Below are 24,781 nucleotides of genomic sequence, written 5' to 3'. Positions count from 1 at the left end.
TCTGTTTATTACAATGCTGCCAAATAAATATTTAAAGGCATAATTTTAAGGATATAGTTTTACAAATTAAACGACTGTTATCCTTTGATGCGACCAAGTAACAAATAATTCTCCCATAAAAAATTCGGCCTTAAATAATTCTCCACAAAAGCCTTTTTTAAAAAAATCCTCTCTTTAATAATTCAATCATAAGTTGAACGTATCAAACAATCCAAAGGTTGTATTCACTAAAATGAACTAGTGACCTAGGGAGTGTTTGCTGTTAGTTTATTGCTATGCTGCCAAGTAAATATTCATATGCAGGCATATTCTTAAGGATATTTTTTGTATATTAAACGACCGTTATCCTTTAGCCCCACAAAAGTCGATAACCACAAAAATATATCGATTAATCTTTATTTAAACTTTCGATTATTTATCCTTTACAGAACATGCAATTTTTATCTTCCAACATTTACAGTAGTTATGTTGAACGAATCATGGAGATAGGACACGGAAATCATACGGTCACGCTTGTTTTGACTAGCACAGATACATTTTAGATATCCATCCTGCCAGGAAAGAAGGAAAAAACATACTAACAAAGGATAAGTGAAAAAAGATACTAGCCAAAATACAAGGAAATTCAATTATGTTAATAAAATATAAGTGAAAAATATTAAAAAAGGATATAAATTAAATTTGTGTTTGAAAAAAAATCTCCACTGGAGAAAAATAAAAAAGGTGTCAACAATTTTTTTCCACCCATAAAAGGGAAAAACAAAAGCAAAGGATGAGCACGAGTTACAAAGGAATTTCTTCGCCAAAACGTTTGTTTCGTTAAGTTTGTGTTGTTGTTGTCGTCGTTGCCGCCGCTTCGTAAAATAGGGTGGGAAAAAATGTGCCACTACTGACCGTACCCACAGTAATTGTGGCTTGTCTGTGTTTCGGCAGCGTTGACGCTTTACGGTTGTGTTGTCTCCGGGCTTCCCAAAATAATAAAAAAAAACACAAATCTTTAGCTTTAGCACAACAAACATCCTTAATGTCCTGTGTTGTACCAGGTCCTTTTTTGTCCAGTTTCCTGCCAAACTAGTTCGGAATAATTTCAAAACACAATGTGAAACCAAATGAAAGTAAAAGTAAACGGAAATAAAACAAAATAATAATAAAAAAAATACAAAAAAGGAAGAAAAGCTTTAATCAAGGTACATGGAAATGTATCCAATAATCCTAAACATAAATATGTAAATGTGAAAAAATATATGTGAGTGTGTGTAAATTTTATTTCCTTAAGTTCCTTCAACGTGAATTTTTAACTCGCAATTTATAAACTAAAAAAAAAACAAAATCCCCCATAACTAATAAATATCCGCAAACATGAGTTCCGTAGACTCGGTATTTGTTTATGAACATCCCGAACATCCGGAAATCCATAAAATGGATTGGCAATTTTTCATAAAAGTAAGTAGAGAAAATTAAATTGAAATAATAATACAAATAAAAACAACAAAAACATCAGCATCATTACCATTATCCTTGGCATCTTCATCATCATCATTACACAATGTGACACTTGTGACAATTCACTTGGGAAGTCAGAGAGTAATGATATTAATCACAAATTTTAAAAAAGGGTATTTGAGAGAGAGAGAGAAAAGGAGTGAACGAGAGAGCGTTGAAATATATCATCAGTAAAATAAAACAGGGTCAAGGATAATTTCATATATATTCCCATTGTTGTAAACATGATTTATATACCAGAAAAAAAAACAAAAACAAACGTATGGCAACATAGTTAACTGACAGCTGGACGACAGCATATACATAACGGTAATTGTGTAATTTATATGTGACTTTTGTTTATATGTCATTCACAAGGCAAAAAAAAAAAAAACAGAGTTGCTTAATTAAGTCAGATGATCTACAGCTGTAGGAGACTAAATTAAAATTAAAATGTCGTATGACAGTTAACAAAATTTTGACAGATGATTTCTGTGGGCTTCAACTTTTAATTTTTTTTATTTCATTAATATCCATCCATTAATTCTTATGTTATGGTCCTTAAAAATAATATGGAAATATCGTCCCAAATTTGCAAATTATAAGTCCTTGGGAATTTTCCCCCTTTAGGGGCTATGCTAATAAGACATATTTCATTTAAAAGAGTGAATACCTTTCATTATTTGGTTATTTAATCAAAATCAGTCAACTATTTCCGAAGTTATGGGTCTGAGAAATAATTATCGAAAAATTTCAAAAAAAAAATTTGGTAATAGCGAAATTTCCCCTAAATCTTTAATATTTTATTGGCTAGACCTTTTGACAATTACTTCAACTTAAAGAGTGGATATTACCCTTTCATAATTGGGGAATTTCATAAAAATCCGCTAACTAATTAAGAAGTTATGGGCCTGGATGTGATTACAGAAAATCGACCAAAAATTACAACTTTTAAGTAATTGGGTATTCGGCACGATATCTATGACATTTTATTGGTTCAATACAACAAAACATATTTCAAAATAAAGAGTAGATATTTCCCGTTGATATTTGCGATATTTTATAAAAATCGACCAACTACTTTAGATGTTGAGGGGAGGAGAATATGATTACGAAAAATTGGACAAAAATTACAAATTTTAAGTAATCGTGAAATTTTCTTCATATCTTTGATATTTTAATGGATAGGCTCTTGAAATTAATTTCAACATTTAAGTAATTGTGAATTTTTCAATATATCTACGACATTTTATTGGTTCAATGTAACAGAATATATTTTAAAACAAAGATCAGATATTTCCCTTTCATATTTTGGTGTATCTCATAAAAATCGAGCAACTACTTTAGAAGTTATGGGCCAGAGGATATAATTACGAAATGTGGACCAAAAATTAAAAATTTAAAGTAATTGTGAAATTTTTCCGAAATCTTTGGTATTTTATTGGCTAGGTCCTTGAAATCAATTTTAACTGAAAGAAATGCCTCATTCATAATTGGGTTATTATATAAAAATCGACCATCTACTTTAGAAGTTATGGCCATTAGAAAGTAAGTTCGGAAAAGCGACCATATATTACATCTTTTAAGTAATTGTGATTTTTACCCGATATATATGATATTTTTTTAGCTCTATATAGAAAAATATATTTCAATATAAAGAACAGATATTTATCTTTCATAATTCACAAACTTCATCAAAATCGACCCACTACTTCAGAAGTTATAGCCCTGTGAAATTGATTACGAAAAATCGACTAAAAATTTATCTTTTAAGGTATTTGTGTATTTTTAACGATGTGCCATACATTTTATCAATCCTATCCATATACATTACTTTACTGCGAAAAATGGATATTCCTCTTTCATAATTGGTATATTTGATCAAAATCGACCCACTACTTCAGAAGTTATAGGCCTGAGAAAGTGATTACGGAAAATTGATTAAAATTGCCAAATTTTAAGTAATTGCGTATTTTTGAGGATATCTCAGGTATTTGATTAGTTACATCTGTGGAACATATTTAAATATATACTATGGACTTTCTTTTATATAATCAGGATATTTTCTTAATAAAATCTATTCACTATTTCCGAAGTTATGGGCCAAAGAAATAACTTTCAATGCAAATATGTCAAAAAAGGGTCAGGAAATCTATACCACGGTCAGGCAAAGAACCGGTTTTTACGTTCTTTTTACATAATTTACTCTCAAAGAGAGACAGCGTGCGGGGAGAGACAGAGCCTGATGCGGATCTATTCTAATGTTCATCGGTCATTGAATTTTTAGTTCTTTTGTTATTTGCTGATTCCTGGAAATAATCTTGGATTGGCTGTCAACGATGGAGCGGAAATGTTCATAAGTTCCATACTATCATGGGATTTATTTCGCTCTACACATCGATCTCCAGATTTCTTCATGTTGATATTATTTTAAAAATTTTCCGGCGATGTCCACAGCAAATTGAAACCCCCTCTTTTGTATTCGGGGGTTTTCAAACTTTATTTACAGCACTTCACACTTTTTAACTGAGACGACAATACTTTACAGACTGAGAGCACGACACTTTATAAGCTGAACATATACTTGACAACTGAGAGCACGACACTTTGCAACTGAGAGCTTTTACTTATACCTGAGACAATTTCTCTATGATACAACCTATTTTATATGCTTGGCGCTTATTCTAGATTATTCTATTCTAGATAATTCTAATTCTAGTTCATTGTAATCAAGATCTATTAATAAGGTCACCAAGATAGCAATCGAAATCGGAAAACAGCTGTTTTTTTCTCAAGTCTAATGTCAAAAATTTCGACTTTGTTTACGTTTTCATAATGGAAGTCAATTCTAATTCAGCAAACTTGAGAGGTTCATTGTAATGATTACTTATGTGTCTATTAAAAGTAACCATGAATTATATCTACATCTTATTGTAACTGATCACTGTAGGGATCTCTAATTACTGTCAAATATATGTGTTGCCAATTGCATAATTCACAATATTTAACACTTCATTTTGTTAAGCATTTCTGAGTTGAATTTTATTTCAAGATGCAAGACCGATTCGCATATGCATTTTTTGTTTGTTGGTTTTTTTTCCTATACCACTACTTCAGAAGTTATGGCCCTGAGAAAATGATTACAAAAAATCGACTTCAATATATCCTATTTCACCGTAAAGATTGGACATTCCGCTTTCATAATTGGGATATTTCATTAAAATCGGTCCACTACTTCAGAAGTTGTGGCCCTGAGAAAATGATTACAAAAAATCGACCAAAATATGCACATTTTTAGTAATTGTGAATTTTTGAGGATATCTCAGGAACTTTATTAGTTACATCTGTGGACCTTATTTCAACGTGACGTATGGAATTTCCTCTTGCATAATCTGGATATTTTTATCAAAATCTTTCCACTATTTCCGATGTTATGGCCCGTAGAAATAACTTTAAATGCAAATATGTCAACATAGTTTCAGAAACTCTTCTGAGCCGATCAAGTCCACTAAACGGCGTATTTTCATGGTTTGGGCATCGGCGTTTCCTCTTCAAAATCATTTTTTTTTCTTTTTATTTCATTTTACTCGTTCCAATCAGTCACCAAAGATAGGGGACCCTAGTTCTTCGATTCTTGACTTTCTAGTTTCTTTTGTTGAGGCTGATTTCTGATTATTGGATTGGCAGCCATTCATGAAATGGGAATGTCAAGGTCCATACTATGTTGGGATTTTTTGTGCTCTACTCATGTAGGATAACCTAAAAGTGTTGAGCGTGGGACATAACCCTTAAAATGCAGCAATACGAACATTCAAGCCGATAACTGAATTTCTTCCTTATTTTGTATTTTTGAGTTAGCCTTTATTTCAAGAATTAAGATCGATTCTTAGATGCATTTTTTTGTTTGTTGGTTTTTCCTTTACCATAAACTCTCTGTGGGCTTATGATCCCTACCAAAACATAATCATAATTTTTTCTGTCTTTTTCTCCTATTCTTAATTATTACAAACACTTTTATAAATATTTTTTGTGCTTTCCTAAACATTTTCTCCCCAAGGATATTTGTCACAGCTTCACACCCATGCCATTGTACGCTAAACACATTGCCAGTTTCCTTGCCTATGGTTCGGGCTATGTGTTAGCTTGAACCATAAAAATTCCCAAAGGCAATGCAGGAGGAGGTGGAGGATGAAACAAAGCCATAGACAAAGCAGATGAAAGACGACAGCGACAACATTTTAGTCGCTTTCCTTCATCTATATATCCTTTTATTATCCTTTAAGCATGCATGCAGCATTGCAAATTGTTTGCTTGTTTGTTTACTCATAGCTCAGAGTTGAAGGTACAAGTTTGCGTTTTTTTTTTGTTCTACTCTTCTCTCCTCTTTGGACTTTGATTTGCATTAAAGTTTCCTTGATATCCGCCAGCGTAAACAAAAGTAGTAAAAAGAGAATAGACGCCTGTTGGTTTTTGTTTTTGTCTTCTGTGCGATTGACCCACTTTGTCGTTGTAGTTAATGTTTGACGTCGATATGTTGTTCAAGTTGTCTTCTTCTTCTCCTCCTCTCCATTTATAAAATTTGTTGTAAATTAGAAAAAAAAAACGATTGCACAATTGATGACACTTGCATCTAAATTTGTTGCCCAAAAATGCATTGGGCGTAATCATGATGCAATAATAAGGTGATGTATCAAAACAAAACATTTGTTTTTGTCTCGACCATCTGTCAAATGTCTCCTTATAATATTTCAAAAATTTGGCAGCATTACACATCGAATTCAACTAGATATTACGCACTTTGACAGTTAATCAAGACATCAGCTGCTCTAAATGGACTACCTATTCATTGTGCCATGGCCTATAAATAAGGTCATCAAGGGAGACCAGCTAATTATCGATACCTCTCAAGTTTGCTGTCAAAATGCATTATTGTGAATTGACTTCCATTATGAAAACGTTAACAAAGTCAAAATTTTTGACATTAGACTTGAGAAAGAACAGCTGTTTTCAGATTTCGATTGCTACCAAGATCTATTAATAAGGCCAACAAGGTAGCAATCGAAATCGGAAAACAGCTGTTTTTTCTCAAGTCTAATGTCAAAAATTTCGACTTTGTTTACGTTTTCATAATGGAAGTCAATTCACAATAATGCATTTTGACAGCAAACTTGAGAGGTATCGATAATCAGCTGGTCTCCCTTGGTGACCTTATTTATAGGCCATGGGCGTAATTTAGTTTCGAAAATGTTATCGATTAAAGTTTTCAAGTACCTCAAGGAAAAATTTCCGATAATATAAAGAGAAGACTCTCATATTTCAAAATCGGAACCTTTTATTAAAATTCAACTACTTCAACAGAAGTTATTGGCCTGAGAAGGTGATTTCTGAAAATCGACCAAAAATTGCTTATTTTAGGTAATTAGGTAATTTTAGGTAATTGTGCATTTTTGCCCATAACTCTGGAATTTTATTAGCTAGGCAATTGAAACATGATTCCTCGTATAAAGTAGGGTTTCCCATTTCATAATTGCGATATTTCATCAAAATCGATCCACAACTCCAGAAGTTAGGCGCCTGAGAAATTGCTTACAAAAGTTTAACCAAAAATTTGGAATTTTAGGTCATTCTAAGTTTTAGCCGATATCTTTATTTTTTCATAGGGAGTAACAAAGAAAAGTGTCGTTATTTTATAGAGATGGTTATCTTCTTTCAAAATCATTGTAATTTATTAAAATCCATCTACTATTTCAGAAGTTATGGGACTGAGAAAGTGATTACGGAAAATCCACCGAAAATTACGATTTTTGAGTAATTGTGTATTTTTCCTTAGATTTCTGGTGTTTTTTGGCGAATAGACCAATAGGAAACTTGTAGGCACTTAAATAGTGGACATTTTCCTTTCCCAATTGTGATATTTCATCCAAATCGGCCCACTAGTTCAGAAGTTATTAGCCTGAGAAAATGATTACCGAAAATCGACCAAAATTTACAAATTTTAAGTAATTGTGTATATTGCCCCGTAACTCTGGTATTTTATTAGCTACCTCAATGAAACTTATTTCAATGTAAAGTGTGGACCTTTTTCTTTCATAATTGGAAGATTTTATGAAAATCGACCAATTACTTTAGAAGTTATGAGCCTGAGAAAGTGATTACAGAAAATCGACCAAAATTTACAAATTTTTAGTAATTGTGGATTTTCCCCCATAACTAAGATATTTTATTAGCTGGATCAATGAAATTTATTTCAGCGTAAATACTAGAGATTCCACTTTCACAATTAAGCTAATAAGCCGAGGTGGTTAAGAAAAAATCTGGATTTTTTTTATAGAAAGTAGTCAATGAATGATCCTCCCATTATGTTGGTCTTGTCAGTTCCTATTTCGGGCATACGTCAATAATATGAGCCGAGCCTCGTATTAAATTATTTGCCAAACCAAAATTTACATCATAAGGAAACAACATTGTCGAAGTAGAACTTTCGGAATGCCTGAATAAGTTATGTCCTTGGCCAAACTAAATAAGGCAGGGCATACATTATTTTGCCTCTCAAAGAAGCAGCAGGGCACAAAATTTGTGCAAATGCTCTGAAATGTCGTGCTCAATTTATTCATTTATTCGAATTGCTATATTACAAAAGAAGAAGAAGAAGAGAAGGAGGACCTCCTTGATGTTGTTGTCCTTCTTTTTTTCTTTTCGCAATTTCAAGTTCCGCATGAAAGTGCAACATCAACACCATTCACACAGAACCAAAATGTAAATGGTAAGTTTTTTTTGAATCAAATTTTTTGCACCCAACCCAAACGGAGAACTTGCAAGGAAGAAAACCTAAGCAGGGCGAATATGTTTATGTTCGCTTTTTTGTTTCATTTTCATTTTTGTTGTTCTTTCCTGATTTGAAGTGTGGTTTTACGGATGTGGTACTAATGCATTTGTTTGGCTTGAACCAACACAGCTCGTCGCTGCTCATTTAGTTTTGAGGACTACAAAAATGGTTCACTTCGGGGCAGTGATGGTCGGTATGGTAAGCTTTCGACATTCTACAAAGTTCGTAATGCCATAATTTTAAGTCCTTGTATATTTTTTTTACCATATTTTACTCGGTATTCTATTGAGTAGATCTAAGAACATGTACCACAAAGTAATGACTTTCTTCTTTCAAAATCTGGTCTGAAAATCGACCAAAAATGTAAAATCTAAGCAGTCGTATATTTTTCCTCATATCTTTGATATTTTATTAATTTGGACAAAGAACGTAAAAGATGGACATTTCCCTTCCATAATTGGGATAATTTATAAAAATCGTCCCACTATTTGGGAAGTTATGGGTCAGAGAAATTTACTAGAGAAAATCTACCAAAAATTGGGATTTTTAAGTAAATGTAAATTTTATCCGATATCTTTGGTATTTCAATGGGTATTTTAAAGAAATATGTTCCTTTTTTAAAGAGAAGACTCTCTTCTTTCGAAATTTTATCGAAATCCTCCCAATACTTCAGATGTTATGAGCCCGAGAAAGTGATTACCGAAAATTTAACATAAATTAACATTTTTAAGTAATTGTGAATTTTACCCGATATCTTTGGTATTTTAATGGGTACTTTAAGGAAATGTTTTTCTATTTTAAAGGGAAGACTCTCTCCTTTCGAAATCTATGTACCTTATCGAAATCCTCCCAATACTTCAGAAGTTATGACCCTGAGAAAGTGATTATCGAAAATTGTACATAAATTAACATTTTAAGTCATTGTGAATTTTACCCGATATCTTTGGTATTTTCATGGATACTTTAAAGAAATGTTTTTCTATTTTAAAGGGAAAACTCTCCACTTTCGAAGTCTGGGTATTTTATCGAAATCCCCCCAATACTTCAGAAGTTATGAGCCTGAGAAAGTGATTACTGAAAAACGACCAAAAATTGGGATTTTTAAGTAAATGTGAATTTTATCCGATATCTTTGGTATTTTAATGGGTACTTTAAGGAAATGTTTTTCTATTTTAAAGAAAAGATTCTCTCCTTTCGAAATCTATGTACCTTATCGAAATCCTCCCAATACTTCAGAAGTTATGACCCTGAGAAAGTGGATACCGAAAATTTAACATAAATTAAAATTTTTAAGTAAATGTGAATTTTATCCGATATCTTTTGTATTTCAATGGATATTTTAAAGAAATGTTTTTCTATGTTAAAGGGTAGACTCCCTACTTTCGAAATTTGCGTATTTTACCGAAATCCCTCAATACTTCAGAAGTTATGAGACTGAGAAAATGATTACCGAAAATTTAACATAAATTAACATTTTTAAGTAATTGTGAATTTTACCCGATATCTTTGGTATTTTTCATGGATACTTTAAAGAAATGTTGTTCTATTTTCAAGGAAAGACTCTCACCTTTCGAAAACTGTATATTTTATCGAAATCCCCCCAATACTTCAGAAGTTATGAGCCTGAGAAAGTGATTACCGAAAATTTAACATAAATTAACATTTTTAAGTAATTGTGAATTTTATCCGATATCTTTGGTATTTTAATGGATACTTTAAAGAAATGTTTTTCTATTTTAAAGGAAAGACTCTCACCTTTCGAAATCTGTGTATTTTATCGAAATCCCCCCAATACTTTGGAAGTTATGAGTCCGCGAAAGTGATTACTGAAAAACGACCAATAATTGGGATTTTTAAGTAAATGTGAATTTTATCCGATATCTTCGGTATTTTAATGGGTACTTTAAAGAAATGTTTTTCTATTTTAAAGGGAAGACTCTCACCTTTCGAAAACTGTGTATTTTATCGAAATACCCCCAATACTTCAGAAGTTATGAGCCTGAGAAAGTGATTACTGAAAAACGACCAAAAATTGGGATTTCTAAGTAAATGTGAATTTTATCCGATATCTTTGGTATTTTAATGGATACATTAAATAAATGTTGTTCTATTTTAAAGGAAAGACTCTCACCTTTCGAAGTCTGGGTATTTTATCGAAATCCCCCCAATACTTCAGAAGTTATGAGCCCGAGAAAGTGATTACCGAAAATATAACATAAATTAACATTTTTAAGTAATTGTGAATTTTACCCGATATCTTTAGTATTTCAATGGATATTTTAAAGAAATGTTTTTCTATGTTAAAGGGTAGACTCCCTACTTTCGAAATTTGCGTATTTTACCGAAATCCCCTCAATACTTCAGAAGTTATGAGACTGAGAAAATGATTACCGAAAATTTAACATAAATTAAAATTTTTAAGTAATTGTGAATTTTACCCGATATCTTTGGTATTTTAATGGGTACTTTAAAGAAATGTTGTTCTCTTTTCAAGGGAAGACTCTCACCTTTCGAAAACTGTGTATTTTATCGAAATCCCCCCAATACTTCAGAAGTTATGAGCCTGAGAAAGTGATTACTGAAAAACGACCAAAAATTGGGATTTTTAAGCAAATGTGAATTTTATCCGATATCTTTGGTATTTTAATGGATACATTAAATAAATGTTGTTCTATTTTAAAGGAAAGACTCTCACCTTTCGAAAACTGTGTATTTTATCGAAATCCCCTCAATACTTCAGAAGTTATGAGCCTGAGAAAGTGATTACTGAAAAACGACCAATAATTGGGATTTTTAAGTAAATGTGAATTTTATCCGATATCTTCGGTATTTTAATGGGTACTTTAAAGAAATGTTTTTCTATTTTAAAGGGAAGACTCTCTACTTTCAAAATCTGGGTATTTTATCGAAATCCTCCCAATAGTTCAGAAGTTGTGAGCCTGAGAAAGTGAATACCGAAAATTTAACATAAATTAAAATTTTTAAGTAATTGTGAATTTTACCCGATATTTTTGGTATTTTAATGGGTACTTTAAAGAAATGTTGTTCTCTTTTTAAGGGAAGACTCTCACCTTTCGAAAACTGTGTATTTTATCGAAATCCCCCCAATACTTTGGAAGTTATGAGCCCGAGAAAGTGATTACTGAAAAACGACCAAAAATTGGGATTTTTAAGTAATTGTGAATTTTATCCGATATCTTTGGTATTTTAATGGGTACCTTAAAGAAATGTTTTTCTATTTTAAAGGGAAGACTCTCACCTTTCGAAATCTATGTACCTTATCGAAATCCTCCCAATACTTCAGAAGTTATGAGTCCGCGAAAGTGATCACAGATTATGAAGGTTTGGCTTCCTGCTACCGGAGTATATATTTATCCTGCAGCTAAAACAATCAAAGCTTTGACATATAATATGTCAGAAAAGATTGTAAAATATGTCACATGATTTCTGACACTCCATCTCTATTCACTCACCTTAGAAGGGAGAAATATGTTGTTCCCCTGTCTACAATAGTTCACTGCTTGAATAGAAATCGTGAAATAAAAAAATGGAACAAAAGAAACAGGAAAACGGGGAAACAGCAGAGAGTAGAGAAAGTAGAATAAGGACATTCGCTGTGTTGTAAATGTGACTGATAATTACAAATTGTTAAACAGACGTACATATATATTTGATTTTATACATCGTAAAATCAAAAAAAAAATTTAGCAAATGAAACTCTCCTAGATTTATATTAATATACAACTGAGTGATGGTAGAAAAAGGGAGTTGCATGGTGGAGAAGGCCGAAAAAAGGAAGTTTCACATTAAAACATCCTGTGGTTAATGACAATGTATAGCGCTCATCCAGTTTTGAATCTAGGATATGAGGTTTGTGGGTGTCACATTCATTCATTGAGGATGATGATGATGATGCTGGCGACGAGGATGAAAGTGAATGGCAAAAAAATTATGGAACAATAGGCAAAAAATGGGAACCAGATAAACTAGGGAACCTGGATTTTAATAAGCCCATATTAATGATTAGGTATGACATCAATTAAATATATTTTTTTAATTATGAAAGAAAAATCTCCATACTATATCATGAAATAAAAACACTTTGTTATGGGAAAAATACATAATGACTAACAATTTGTAATCTCTTTCTCAGGCCTGTAACTTCTAATGTAGTTGGTCGATTTTAATGAAATATCCCGATTATGCAAGGTGTACAAGTTCCGATACAGGCGTATTCACTTGTAGGGGTTCTAAATCAACAGAGTAGCTTTAGAGCCGAAAGTATTTGTTGCACAAAGACGAACAACAATAAATTAATATTAGACAACACAACAAGTATACAGGCGATATCTACGTGTTGCTAATTAGGAACTGGTGGTGGTTGGTAAAAATAAAACACCTATTTAAATATTTAGACGCTGGCGGTCTGAATTCTTTATTGTGTTTGCGGCAAAGTATTTTAGCTTTTTTCTCCTTATTCCTTAGGGATCGTTCTTCTCTGTTGATGATAGGTAATCGTTGGGCTACCGATTAATCGACTTGTCGATGACATAATCGGTGGAACCACAACACAAGGTGAATGTCCACTCTTTACGTTGAAATCCAGATCCATTGTTATGACTGGTCAAATGCCTGTGATAGAGTCAGAAATATCCAATTGCTTATAATGCGAAATTTTTGATCGATTTTCCGTAGTCAGATTTTATCAGCTATAACATCTGAAAATGGTAAACGATTTTGATGAAATATACCGATTAAGAAGGTCAATTGCCACACTTTAGGTAGAAATAAATTTCATTGGCGTGACTGATCAAAAGTCTGAGATATCGATAAAAATACAGAATTACTGAAAATGTAGAAATTGTTCAGGATTTTTTGTAATCACGTTCTCAGGCCCATAAATTCTGATGTAGTGGGTCGATTTTTATAAAATGTCCCAATTATGAAAGGTCAATATCCATTCTTTACAGTGAACTGAGATCCATTATTACCCCTGGTCAAATGCCTGAGATATTGTCAGAAATATTCAATTACTTAAAATATGGAAATTTTGCTCAATTTTTTGTAATGACGTTCTCAGGTCCATAACATCGGAAGTAGTGGATCGATTTTAATGAAATATCCCAATTATGAAAGCGGAATGTCCACTCTCCACACTGAAATAAGTTTCATTGATTCCGCTAATAAGACACTATAGTTATGGGGAAAATATGCAATTAACTAAAATTTGTACATTTTGGTCGATTTTTTGTAATCTCGTTTTCAGCCCTATAACTTCTGAGGTAGTGGACCGATTTTAATGAAATATCCCAATTATGAAAGTGGAATGACCACCCTTTACACTAAAATAAGTTTCATTGGACCTGCCAATAAAAAACCATTGTTATGGGGAAAAATACACAATGACTTAAAATTGGCAAATCTTGGTCGATTTTTCGTAATCACGTTTTCTTGCCTATAACTTCGGAAGTAGTTGGTAGATACGGATAAAATAACCAAATTATGAAAAATAAATGCCCATACTCTACATTGAAATAAGATCCATTGTTATGACTGGTCAAATGCCTGTGATAGAGTCAGAAATATCCAATTGCTTATAATCTGAAAATTTTGGTAGATTTTCCGTCATCATTTTCTCAGCCTCCTAACTTCCGAACTAGTGGGTCAATGTCCCTAAAATATGAAAATTATTAAAGAAAAATCTCAATTCTATACCCTGAAATAAGTTTCATTGCCCCAGCTGGTATAAAATCATAGTTATGGGGCAAAATACACAATGACTTCAAATTTGCCCATTTTGGTCAATTTTTCAGTATTTACTTTCTCAAGTCCATAACTTTTGAAGTAGTGGTTCAATTTTGATCAAATATACCAATTATGAAAGGGGATTGACGATACTTTACATTGAAATAAGATCCATTAATATGACTGAAGAAAAGCCTGACATAACGTCGAAAATACGCACTTCCATAAAATTCATAATTTTTGGCACATTTTTCGTAATCACTTTCTAAGGCCCATAATTTCTGAAGTAGTGGGCCAATTTTGATATAAGATGCCATTTATGAAAGGAAAATCTCTATTCTATACCCTGAAATATTTTTCATTAGTTCAGCTAACAAATAGCCATTGTTATAAGAATAAATACAAAATGACTTAAAATTTGCAAATTTGGATCGATTTTTTCTAATTGCGTTCTTAGGTCCACCACTTCTAAAATAGTTGGTAGATTTTGATAAAATATACCAATTATGAAAGGCGAAGGTCCATACTTTACAGTGAAATAAGTTCAAATAATATGACCGATGAAAAGCTTAAAATATCCATTAAAATTCACAAATACCCGAAAAGAGTAGTTTTTGGTCAATTTTCTGTAATCACTTTCACAGGTCCATAACTTCTGAAGAAGATGATCGATTTTTATAAAAAAACTCAATTATGAAAGATAAATTTCCACTCTTTACACTATAATATGTTATATTGCTCCCACAAATAAAAACTATAGTTATGGGGAAAAATACACGATCACTTTAAATTTGCAAACTTTGGTCGATTTTGAGTATTTACTTTCTCAAGCCCATAACTTCTGAAGTAGTGAATCGATTTTGATGAAATCCCTTAATCATGAAAGAGAAATATCTACATTATATACACATATAACTATACAGAATATAACTTTGCTATATTGAATCAATAAAATGTCAAAGATATCGGGCCAAATACACAATTACTTAAAAGTTGTAATTTGGGGTCGATTTTTTGTAATTACTTCCTCCGGCCCATATCTTCTAAAGTAGATGATCAATTTTTATGAACTATACCAATTATGAAAGAGTAGTATCCACCCTTTAAGTTGAAATTAAATTTTATTTGTCTAGCCAATAAAATTCGAAAGATATCGGGCAAAATACACAATTACTTAAGAGTTGTGATTTATGGTTAATTTTTCGTAGTGAAGTTCTCAGGTTCATAACTTTTGAAGTAGTGGGCGAATTGTTATGAAATTCCCCAATTATGAAAGGGTAATATCCATTCTTTACGATTAAATAAATTTCAACGGGTTTAGCCAATAATATACTAAAGATATCGGGCAAAATGCACAATTACTTAAAAGTTTTCATTTATGGTTAATTTTTCGTACTGAAGTTCTCAGGTCCATAACTTTTGAAGTAGTGGGCGAATTGATATAAAATACCCCAATTATGAAAGGGTAATATCCACTCTTTAAGTTGAAATTAATGTTAAAGGGCCTAACCAATAAAATACCAAAGATATGGGGGAAAATCCGCAATTACTTAAAATATGTACTTTACGGTTAATTTTTCGTAGTGAAGTTCTCAGGTTCATAACTTCTGAAATTGTTGGCCGATTTTTATGAAATTCCCCAAATATGAAAGGGTAATATCCAATCTTTATGATGAAATTGATTACAAAGGGTCTAGCCAACAAAATACCAAAGATATTGGGAAAAATTCGCAATTACTTAAAAATTATAATTTTTGGTCATTTTTCGCAATCTTTTTCTCAGGCCCATAACTTCTGAAGTAGTTGGTCGATTTTGATGAAATAACCCAACTATGAAAGGCAAACATCTACTCTTTTAAATGAAATATTTATCATTAGCTTAGCCAGTGAAAAAAATCATAGTTATGGGGAAAAATCACAATGACTTAAAATTTGCAAATTTTTGTCGATATTTTCGTATCACATTCTCAGGCCCATAACTTCCGAATTAGTTGATGGATTTTAATGAAATAAAAAATTTTTAAAGGTAGAAAATGTCCTTATTGAATTCGTGAAAAGTATCATTGGAAATGATAATGAAATTTCCGAAAAAAATCGCCATAAATATGATTCCTTAAAATTTGATTTTCATTTATCTTCGAAAATCATTTTCTTTCGTTTTGTTTTTCCAATATATTTCCAATTTTTCCGCCATTATCCTTATCCGTCCATCAAAAATTACATTTCGATAGGAATCCAACGCCATCGGTTTGAGGTCGATGGTATGCAAACAACAGCAAAAAAACAATGAAATTGCAAAAAAAGAGCCCAGCAGAAAAAAAGTTCCTACGACTATTTATTTATTGTTGAGTTTTGTTTTTTGCATGTTAAATCTTGATCGCTTTGCTGGCACATCCAATGTAATAACTATATTGCAGTATATACATATATGTGTATATGTATGCATTGTTAACTTTGTGTGTGTTTATGTGGATTTTGTCCTCGTATATTATGACCTGACGACGACCTATTGCAGATGAGCGACAATGTTTAGCTGATTGTGAATGTATGGGTGTTGTGTGTGTGTGTGAGTGTGTTTTTTGCAGATACAATCAATTAAAAAAATATATAATAATGTTTAGATATATAACAGATATATAACAGATCTATTGATTAGCTTAAGAACTTGACATCATTGTACGGCAAGGACATTTTGAGAAAATATTCTTTAAAAATCCACGCCTAGAATGCCGCATGGCCTTAGACAAATATTCTTTAAAAATCCACGCCTAGAATGCCGCATGGCCTGAGACAAATATTCTTTAAAAATCCACGCCTAGAATGCCGCATGGCCTGAGACAACTTTAAAAATCCACGCCTAGAATGCCGCATGGCCTATTGCCTAGAATGCCGCATGGCCTGAGACAAATATTCTAGTTGCTTGTGAGACAAATATTCTTTATGCCTAGAATGCCGCATGTGTTGTGAATGCCGCATGGCCTGAGACAAATATTCTTTAAAAATCCACGCCTGAATGCCGCATGGCCTGAGACAAATATTCTTTAAAAATCCACGCCTAGAATGCCGCATGGCAATCAATATTCTTTAAAAATCCACGCCTAATGCCGCATGGCCTGATAAAAATCCACGCCTAAATGCCGCATGATATATCCACGCCTAGAATGCCGCATGGCCTGAGACAAATATTCTTTAAAAATCCACGCCTAGAATGCCGCATGGCCTGAGACAAATATTCTTTAAAAATCCACGCCTAGAATGCCGCATGGCCTGAGACAAATATTCTTTAAAAATCCACGCCTAGAATGCCGCATGGCCTGAGACAAATATTCTTTAAAAATCCACGCCTAGAATGCCGCATGGCCTGAGACAAATATTCTTTAAAAATCCACGCCTAGAATGCCGCATGGCCTGAGACAAATATTCTTTAAAAATCCACGCCTAGAATGCCGCATGGCCTGAGACAAATATTCTTTAAAAATCCACGCCTAGAATGCCGCATGGCCTGAGACAAAAAAATATTCCTTATTCTTTAAAAATCCACGCCTAGAATGCCGCATGGCCTGAGACAAATATTCTTTAAAAATCCACGCCTAGAATGCCGCATGGCCTGAGACAAATATTCTTTAAAAATCCACGCCTAGAATGCCGCATGGCCTGAGACAAATATTCTTTAAAAATCCACGCCTAGAATGCCTGGCCTGAGAAAATATTCTTTAAAAATCCACGCCTAGAATGCCGCATGGCCTGAGACAAATATTCTTTAAAAATCCACGCCTAGAATGCCGCATGGCCTGAGACAAATATTCTTTAAAAATCCACGCCTAGAATGCCGCATGGCCTGAGACAAATATTCTTTAAAAATCCAAGCCCAAAACCCCGCTTTGCCTTGGCCAAATATTCTTTAAAAATCCATGCCCAAAATCCCGCTTTGCCTTGGCCAAATATTCTTTAAAAATCCAAGCCCAAACTCCCGCTTTGCCTTGGCCAAATATTCTTTAAAAATCCATGCTTAAAATCCTGCCTGGCCTGGAGAAATATTCTTTAAAAATCCACGCCTAAAATCCTGCCTGGCCTGGGAGAAATATTCTTTAAAAATCCACGCCTAAAATGCCGCTTGTCTTGGCAGAAATATTCTTTAAAAAACCACGCCTAAAATGCCGCCTGGCCTGAGACAAATATTCTTTAAAAATCCACGCCTAAAATCCTGCCTGGCCTGAGACAAATATTCTTTAAAAATCCACGCCTAAAATCCAGCCTGGCCTTAGAAATTTTCTTTAAAAATCCACGCCTAAAGTGCCGCTTGTCTTGGCTGAAATTTTCTTTAAAAATCCACGCCTAAAGTGCCGCTTGTCTTGGCTGAAATTTTCTTTAAAAATCCACGCCTAAAATGCCGCTTGTCTTGGCTGAAATTTTCTTTAAAAATCCACGCCTAAAATGCCGCTTGTCTTGGCTGAAATTTTCTTTAAAAATCCACGCCTAAAATCCTGCCTGGCCTGAGACAAATATTCTTTAAAAATCCACGCCTAAAATGCCGCATGGCCTGAGACAAATATTCTTTAAAAATCCACGCCTAAAATGCCGCATGGCCTGAGACAAATATTCTTTAAAAATCCACGCCTAAAATCCTGCCTGGCCTGAGACAAATATTCTTTAAAAATCCACGCCTAAAATCCTGCCTGGCCTGAGACAAATATTCTTTAAAAATCCACGCCTAAAATCCTGCCTGACCTGAGCGAAATATTCTTTAAAAATCCACGCCTAAAATCCTGCCTGGCCTGGGAGAAATATTCTTTAAAAAACCACGCCTAAACTGCCGCCTGGCCTGAGCGAAATATTCTTTAAAAATCCACGCCTAAACTGCCGCCTGGCCTGAGCGAAATATTCTTTAAAAATCCACGCCTAAACTGCCGCCTGGCCTGAGCGAAATATTCTTTAAAAATCCACGCCTAAACTGCCGCCTGGCCTGAGACAAATATTCTTTAAAAATCCACGTCTAAAATCCTGCCTGGCCTGGGAGAAATATTCTTTAAAAATCCACGCCTAAAATCCTGCCTGTCCTGGGAGAAATATTCTTTAAAAATCCACCCCTAAAATCTGGTTTGGCCTGGGACAAATATTCTTTAAAAATCCACGCCTAAAATCCCACCTAGCCTAGTACAAATATTATCCCAAAAGTATGCTTTATTTTTTATTATTTCTCCTTCCCCTCCCCTCCAAACTAAAAAAACAATGTGAAGCCTTATTAACCCGTAAAAATTGTCTTGTGGTATATTTCTAGGGTTTCCTCGAAGATCATCCATGCACCAGTGCCCCACCAGATACCATGTATGCCCTCTTATGGTCAATGTGTGCGGTTTTTGGCATAGTATTTGTGCTGCTTGGTAAGTACAAGAAATTTATAAGCCTCTCCCCACACCCTGAACAAAAAAATCATAAATCTGAAAACTCATACACACACAAATACGCCCGATATTCGGTGAGTGGCGCCCAACCACCACAAAAAAACGTAATTTGCCAAATACCCCCAGAAGTGTGTGCATAAAGTTCACCTATTTTACAACAACATTTCAAGAGCTATGTTGCATAAACAACAACCACAAAATGCCTGAAGGTCGTTCGGTGACACATCACTTGGGTATCACGCACAAAAAAATAATAAAAAAGGGATTGGAGAAAAAATCTGTGTATGGAAAAGTAAAAAAAAGGATTCTTATCAGAAAAACTAGAATCTCCCCGAACCTCCTACTTGGAAACTGTGTTAAAGTCCAGCTGACCCCATAAAACCTAACAGACCCTGATCTATGTCTTCTAATTTCCTTTCTTTATTTTCCCCCTTTAGGTTACCGCTGCCTGCGTGCCGTGGGTTTTCTAACCGGAGCCTTTATTGGCATTAAAGCTGTGGCCATGATGCGTATCTATATCACGGGCTATTTAGGTGAACCGGCCGATGCTGCCTCATCTCTTGTCGGTGGCTTAGTGGGTGCTGTACTCGGTTCCACATATCCGGTGGCAACATTTTTCATATCGGCCTTTGCCGGTGTGATTTTGGCCGGTGCTGCCATGGCGGTATGTGTGGCCACAATGCCGGATAATGAATTTGGGGTAAGTTTTGGTCGGCGATTTTGAATCTAAAGAAGTGAATCGATGTGTTTTTTCTTTTACAGCAAATCGAAATAGCTGTGGCCTTAATTGGCGGCGCCATTATTTGTTCGGTTCTAACGTTGTGCAGTGCAAAATATGTGACAATTTTAACGACAAGTGTGGTGGGATCGGCCATGATCATATGTTCGGTGGATTTCTTTTTGCATGGTCTGCAATTGACCACATGGGTAAGTAATAAAAGAAAAAAACGTATAGTCCTGAGGCTCTAAAAGTCTCTGAGAAATTTGATGACGGAGAAACTTTCTTTAATAGTCCAGGCCTACAATTCCACCTGGCCTGGGACAAAAATTCCTTAAAAACCTTACTTGATCTGGCACAAATATTCTTTAAAAATCCACACCTAAAATGCTGCTCGGTTTGGGACAAATATTCATTAAAAATCCTCGACTCAAATTCCGCTTGGCCTAGGACAAATAATCGTATAAAATCGAAGCCTAAAATCATGCTATGCCTTGGGCAAATATCCTTTGAGAATCCGCACCTAAAATCCTGCTTGGTCTGGGACAAATTTGTTTAAAAATCTTCGCCTAAAATCCCGCTTCACCTGGGACACAATTCTTTAAAAAATCCATGCCTAAAATCCCGCTTCACCTGGTACAAATATTGTTTAAAAATCGACACCTAAAATACCGCTTCACCTGGGACAAATATTCTTTACAAATCGACGCCTAAAATACGGCTTGACCTTGGACAAATATTCCCTTAAACCCACGGCCAAAATCCTGCATCGTTTAGTACAAATATTGTATAAAAATCGAAGCCTAAAATCCCTCTTCATCTGGTACAAATATTCTTTAAAAATCGACGCCTAAAATCCTACTTGGCCTAGTAAAAATATTCTCCAAAAAGCCTCGGCTAAAATCTCGCTTGGTCTGGGACAGATATTCTTGAAAAAATGAACGCCAAAAATCCCGCTTCATCTGGTACAAATATACTTAAAAAATCAACGCCAAAAATCCCGCCTGGCCTGGTACAAATATTCTTTGAAAAATCCGTTTGGCCTGGAGCTTTTCAAAATCCACGCCTAAAATCCTGCCTAGTTTGGGACAAATATTTTTTAAAATTTTTCGGCTGACCTGGGAAAAAAGTTCTTTCAAAATCCCGCTTGATCTGACAGAGATTTATTTCAGATCCAAATCATGTTGGGCGCCATTTTTTTAAAGTGATGCCCTTTTTAAGATTTCAATATCCACCTCGAAGCTCAATAGGACTTTTTTTCCGAATCTGAAAAAAATCAATCATGTTGGGCGCCATTTTAGAAATTGAGTTTAACTGTTTAGATATTATTTTAAGATGCTCGGAAAAAGACGAATTTTATCCTGTTGGGCGCCATTTCTTTATTTTTCTCGTTAAGTCCCCTAGACATTTTCTAAGGAACGACCCTATTATGTTGGGCGCCACTTTTATAAATCAATGTTTTTTCGGATTTTTTTCTGTAGCCAATACCACGAAATATTTTCCTTGTTATCTAAATTCTTTTTTTGAGTCTAAAAAAATCAGTCATGTTGGGCGCCATTTTCAAAATCGACTTTTTTCAGATTTTTTCTGCAGATACCCCTGACTAAACAGTCATTATTTTAACATGCCAGAAAGAACAAGATTTTGTCACGTTGGGCGCCATTTCATCTTCTATCTTTTAAAATTATCCAAAATAAAAAAAAAATCATGTTGGGCGCCATTTTATAAAATGGGGATTTTCCGAATTTTATTTAGTTTAGTAAAGCTCAAATATACTTTTTGTCGTATCTTAACACAATAAAAATTAATTTTCACGTTGGGCGCCATTTTATAAAGTTGTGGGGTTTTCCGAATTTTAGTTCCATAATGAAGCTTAAAGTTACATTTTTGTCGTATTTAAACACAAAAATGTGTTTTCACGTTGGGCGCCAATATTTTTTGTTCTTATTTAGTGAGTCCATATTAGCGTTTCCTCATTCTCCAAAAGTTTTTTTTTTAATTTAGCTCTGAAGCTCATATGACCCTTTTAGAAATGATCATAATACGTTGGGCGCCATTTTTTTTAATTAAAGGTTTTTCCAAATTTTAGTTCTATAGTGAAGCTCAAAGGTGTACAATTTTGACATGTTGGGCGCCATTTTCTTTTTATTTGTGATTCAATAATTTTTCAACATTTTGTCTTCCTTTTCTTCTTCTTCTTTTCCAGCTCTTCAATATGAAACCCCACCCAAATCCACCCGCCTGCTATGGTGGCATTTTGATCTTTGCCTGGCCCATTAGCATAATTATTGGCCTAATGATACAGAGTTTCATTACCGCCTGGGGTATCGATCATCGTAAACGGGTCTTTCAGAAGAGACATCAACAGCTGGCGCGCATGCAATCACGACCGCGTGAAACCCGCGAAGAGGCGAGGCAGCGAAAATTCCGTTATCTATATCAGGTGCGCACGGCACGGGGTGATATTATATCGCAGGTGAGTTGGAAGAGGGCCTGAAGTTTTGGGGAAGTGGAGAGAGGAAAAAAAAGAGTAAAAGAGAGGTTTAAGTATTCAAATAAAGAGAATACAAAGCTCTTAGGACCACAGTGTTGCTTGCAGATCTAAAGAATCCAACCATGTTGGGCGCCATTTTATAAAATTAAAATTTTCTAATTTTCTTTTTTATACAAGTCTACTATTTTTTCCTATCTGAAGGGTGTTCAGCAGTTTTTTAGCTCTTTAGACCGCAGGTGTCTCCTCTCTTTTTCGATCGAAAAAGAGAAAATCAGATTTTTATTTAATTATGAATTCTTTCTTTTCTTTTCCAGAATTTCGTATCAGCCTTGCAAAAACGCATCCAGCTAAGCGGCACCGAAACACCCTCAGAACGTTCTCTGAAAACCAGTTCCAATGAACGGAATACCTTTCGCAGTGATCGTACACATTTTACGACAATACCACCCGATTCGGATATGTTTGATAAAATCGAGATTGTGCGTGATATAGCATAACAAACGGTATATAATTATATGTAAAGCGTGATAAAACGACGATAAAGAAGAAGAAGAAAATGAGATAAAGAAAGAGAAGAGTAAGAATAATGTATAGAATGGGCACAGGGTTGCCATTAAATATTTAAAAAAAACAAAAAAAAAAAACATTTGACAGTTGCGTCTTAAATAACTTTTTAAGCTTTAAATGGTTTCCCAAAACAAACAAAAAAATTGAGAAACTTGGACGAAACAGAAAAAAATAAATTGAGAGCACTTTAAGTAAAGTTTTGAAAAAAATGAAAAGAAAAAAATGAAATGACATCCTTACAGGTTTTTAATGGTTCCAAAACATAAACACACATAACCTAAAAGTTACAAACAACAAAACCAACAAAAGAAATATAATTTTTTTTCTCCTAGTTTATAAAAAATAATACCAAAAAAGTGATTATGCTTTTTAAGCACTATTTATTAATAATTATTATTAATAATTTAGTTATATTATTTTATTTACTATTTTTTAAATTAAAAAAAAATAATAATAATACTAATTTATGTTTACTATATGTTTTTTAAAACAAAAATCACACACAAAAAACAAAACCAATACAGTTTGTCATGAAAAGAGAAAATTTTTCACGTTTTTTCACGTTGGGCGCCATTTTATAAAAGTGCGAGTTTATCCCAATTTTAGTTCTATAGTGAAGCTCTAAGGTATATTTTTGTCATATCTGAACCCAAAAAAAAAGTTTTCATTTTGGGCGCTATTTTGATAAAATTTTAAATAATTTTTTTTTCTATGTAGCGTGTCCAAATCATTATCAATAACACATTTCCTACAAGTTTTTATGCAACTTAAGCTGATCATAACACGTTGGGCGCCATTTTATAAAACTGCGAATTTTCCAAATTTCAGTTCTATAGTGAAGCTCAAAGGTATTTTTTTTCTCATATCTTACTTACTTAGCTGGCTTGTGACAGAACTTTCATACCATAAGCCGAGCTTAGAAAAGATTTCCAGTCGCGTCGGTCTTTTGCGCAGTTTTTCCAATTTGAAAGACCATTTTCGGCAATGTTGTCTTCGACTTGATCTTTCCATCATATTCGCGGCCTTCCCCTTCTGCGTGAACCATCAGCTGGTTCGCTTTTATATGCCTTTTGGGCTGGGGCATCTTCATCCATTCTTACAACATGGCCTAGCCAACGTAGTCGCTGCAGCTCAATACGTCTAACAATGCTGATGTCCAAGAATAGCTGGTACAGTTCATGGTTCATTCGCCGCCAATATTCACCGTCGACGCAGATCGGCACGTAGATCTTTCGGAGAATTTTTCTTTCAAACACCCCCAAGAGCTGCCTCATCTGCTTGCGTAAGTACCATGCTTCAGATCCATATAATAGCACGGGTAGTATCAGCGTCTTGTAGACGGTGTGAGTGTGGTCTGGCGGGAGCTGGCCTTGCTTTTGAGGTATATAAAATTTTTGACTGCCTCGAAGCTGTAGTTCGCAAGTTCCACAGTTGTTCCGAGTCTACTGGACGTCTTGCGCGTTGATACCATCAGCTTGGTCTTCTCGCCGTTTACTGCCAGACCCACTGTGGCAGAATCCTTTTCAATTCGTTCAAAGGTGGCTGTT

At 34.1% G+C, this 24,781-nt stretch overlaps 1 protein-coding gene across 1 annotated transcript; it reads left to right on the top strand.

Annotated features, from left to right (window-relative positions):
• Window positions 1–1,360: 1,360 nt before the first annotated feature.
• On the top strand, window positions 1,361–23,191 carry LOC133327642 (transmembrane protein 198-like). Its single transcript, XM_061536168.1, has 6 exons — window positions 1,361–1,443; window positions 19,332–19,434; window positions 19,893–20,155; window positions 20,218–20,382; window positions 22,380–22,649; window positions 22,982–23,191. The coding sequence occupies exons 1-6, from the start codon at window positions 1,420–1,422 to the stop codon at window positions 23,162–23,164; spliced, it is 1,008 nt and encodes a 335-aa protein (XP_061392152.1). The 5' UTR covers window positions 1,361–1,419; the 3' UTR covers window positions 23,165–23,191.
• Window positions 23,192–24,781: the final 1,590 nt, after the last annotated feature.

The sequence above is a fragment of the Musca vetustissima genome, unplaced genomic scaffold (assembly GCF_032173495.1).
Source record: "Musca vetustissima isolate MV318-11 ecotype Yass unplaced genomic scaffold, APGP_CSIRO_Mvet_v1 utg17141, whole genome shotgun sequence".
NCBI lineage: Eukaryota > Metazoa > Arthropoda > Insecta > Diptera > Muscidae > Musca > Musca vetustissima.
The sequence above is the reverse complement of the archived record's forward strand: the minus strand, read 5'-3'. Positions and strand labels throughout refer to the sequence as shown.

What these genes read in the sequence shown, in the direction of transcription:
- LOC133327642 (XM_061536168.1), top strand. Translation starts at nt 1,420, where the DNA reads ATGGATTGGCAATTTTTCATAAAA. An exon ending in ATTGGCAATTTTTCATAAAA is followed by an intron (nt 1,444 to 19,331) that starts GTAAGTAGAGAA and finishes GTATATTTCTAG; the next exon opens with GGTTTCCTCGAAGATCATCC. An exon ending in GGGGTGATATTATATCGCAG is followed by an intron (nt 22,650 to 22,981) that starts GTGAGTTGGAAG and finishes TTTCTTTTCCAG; the next exon opens with AATTTCGTATCAGCCTTGCA.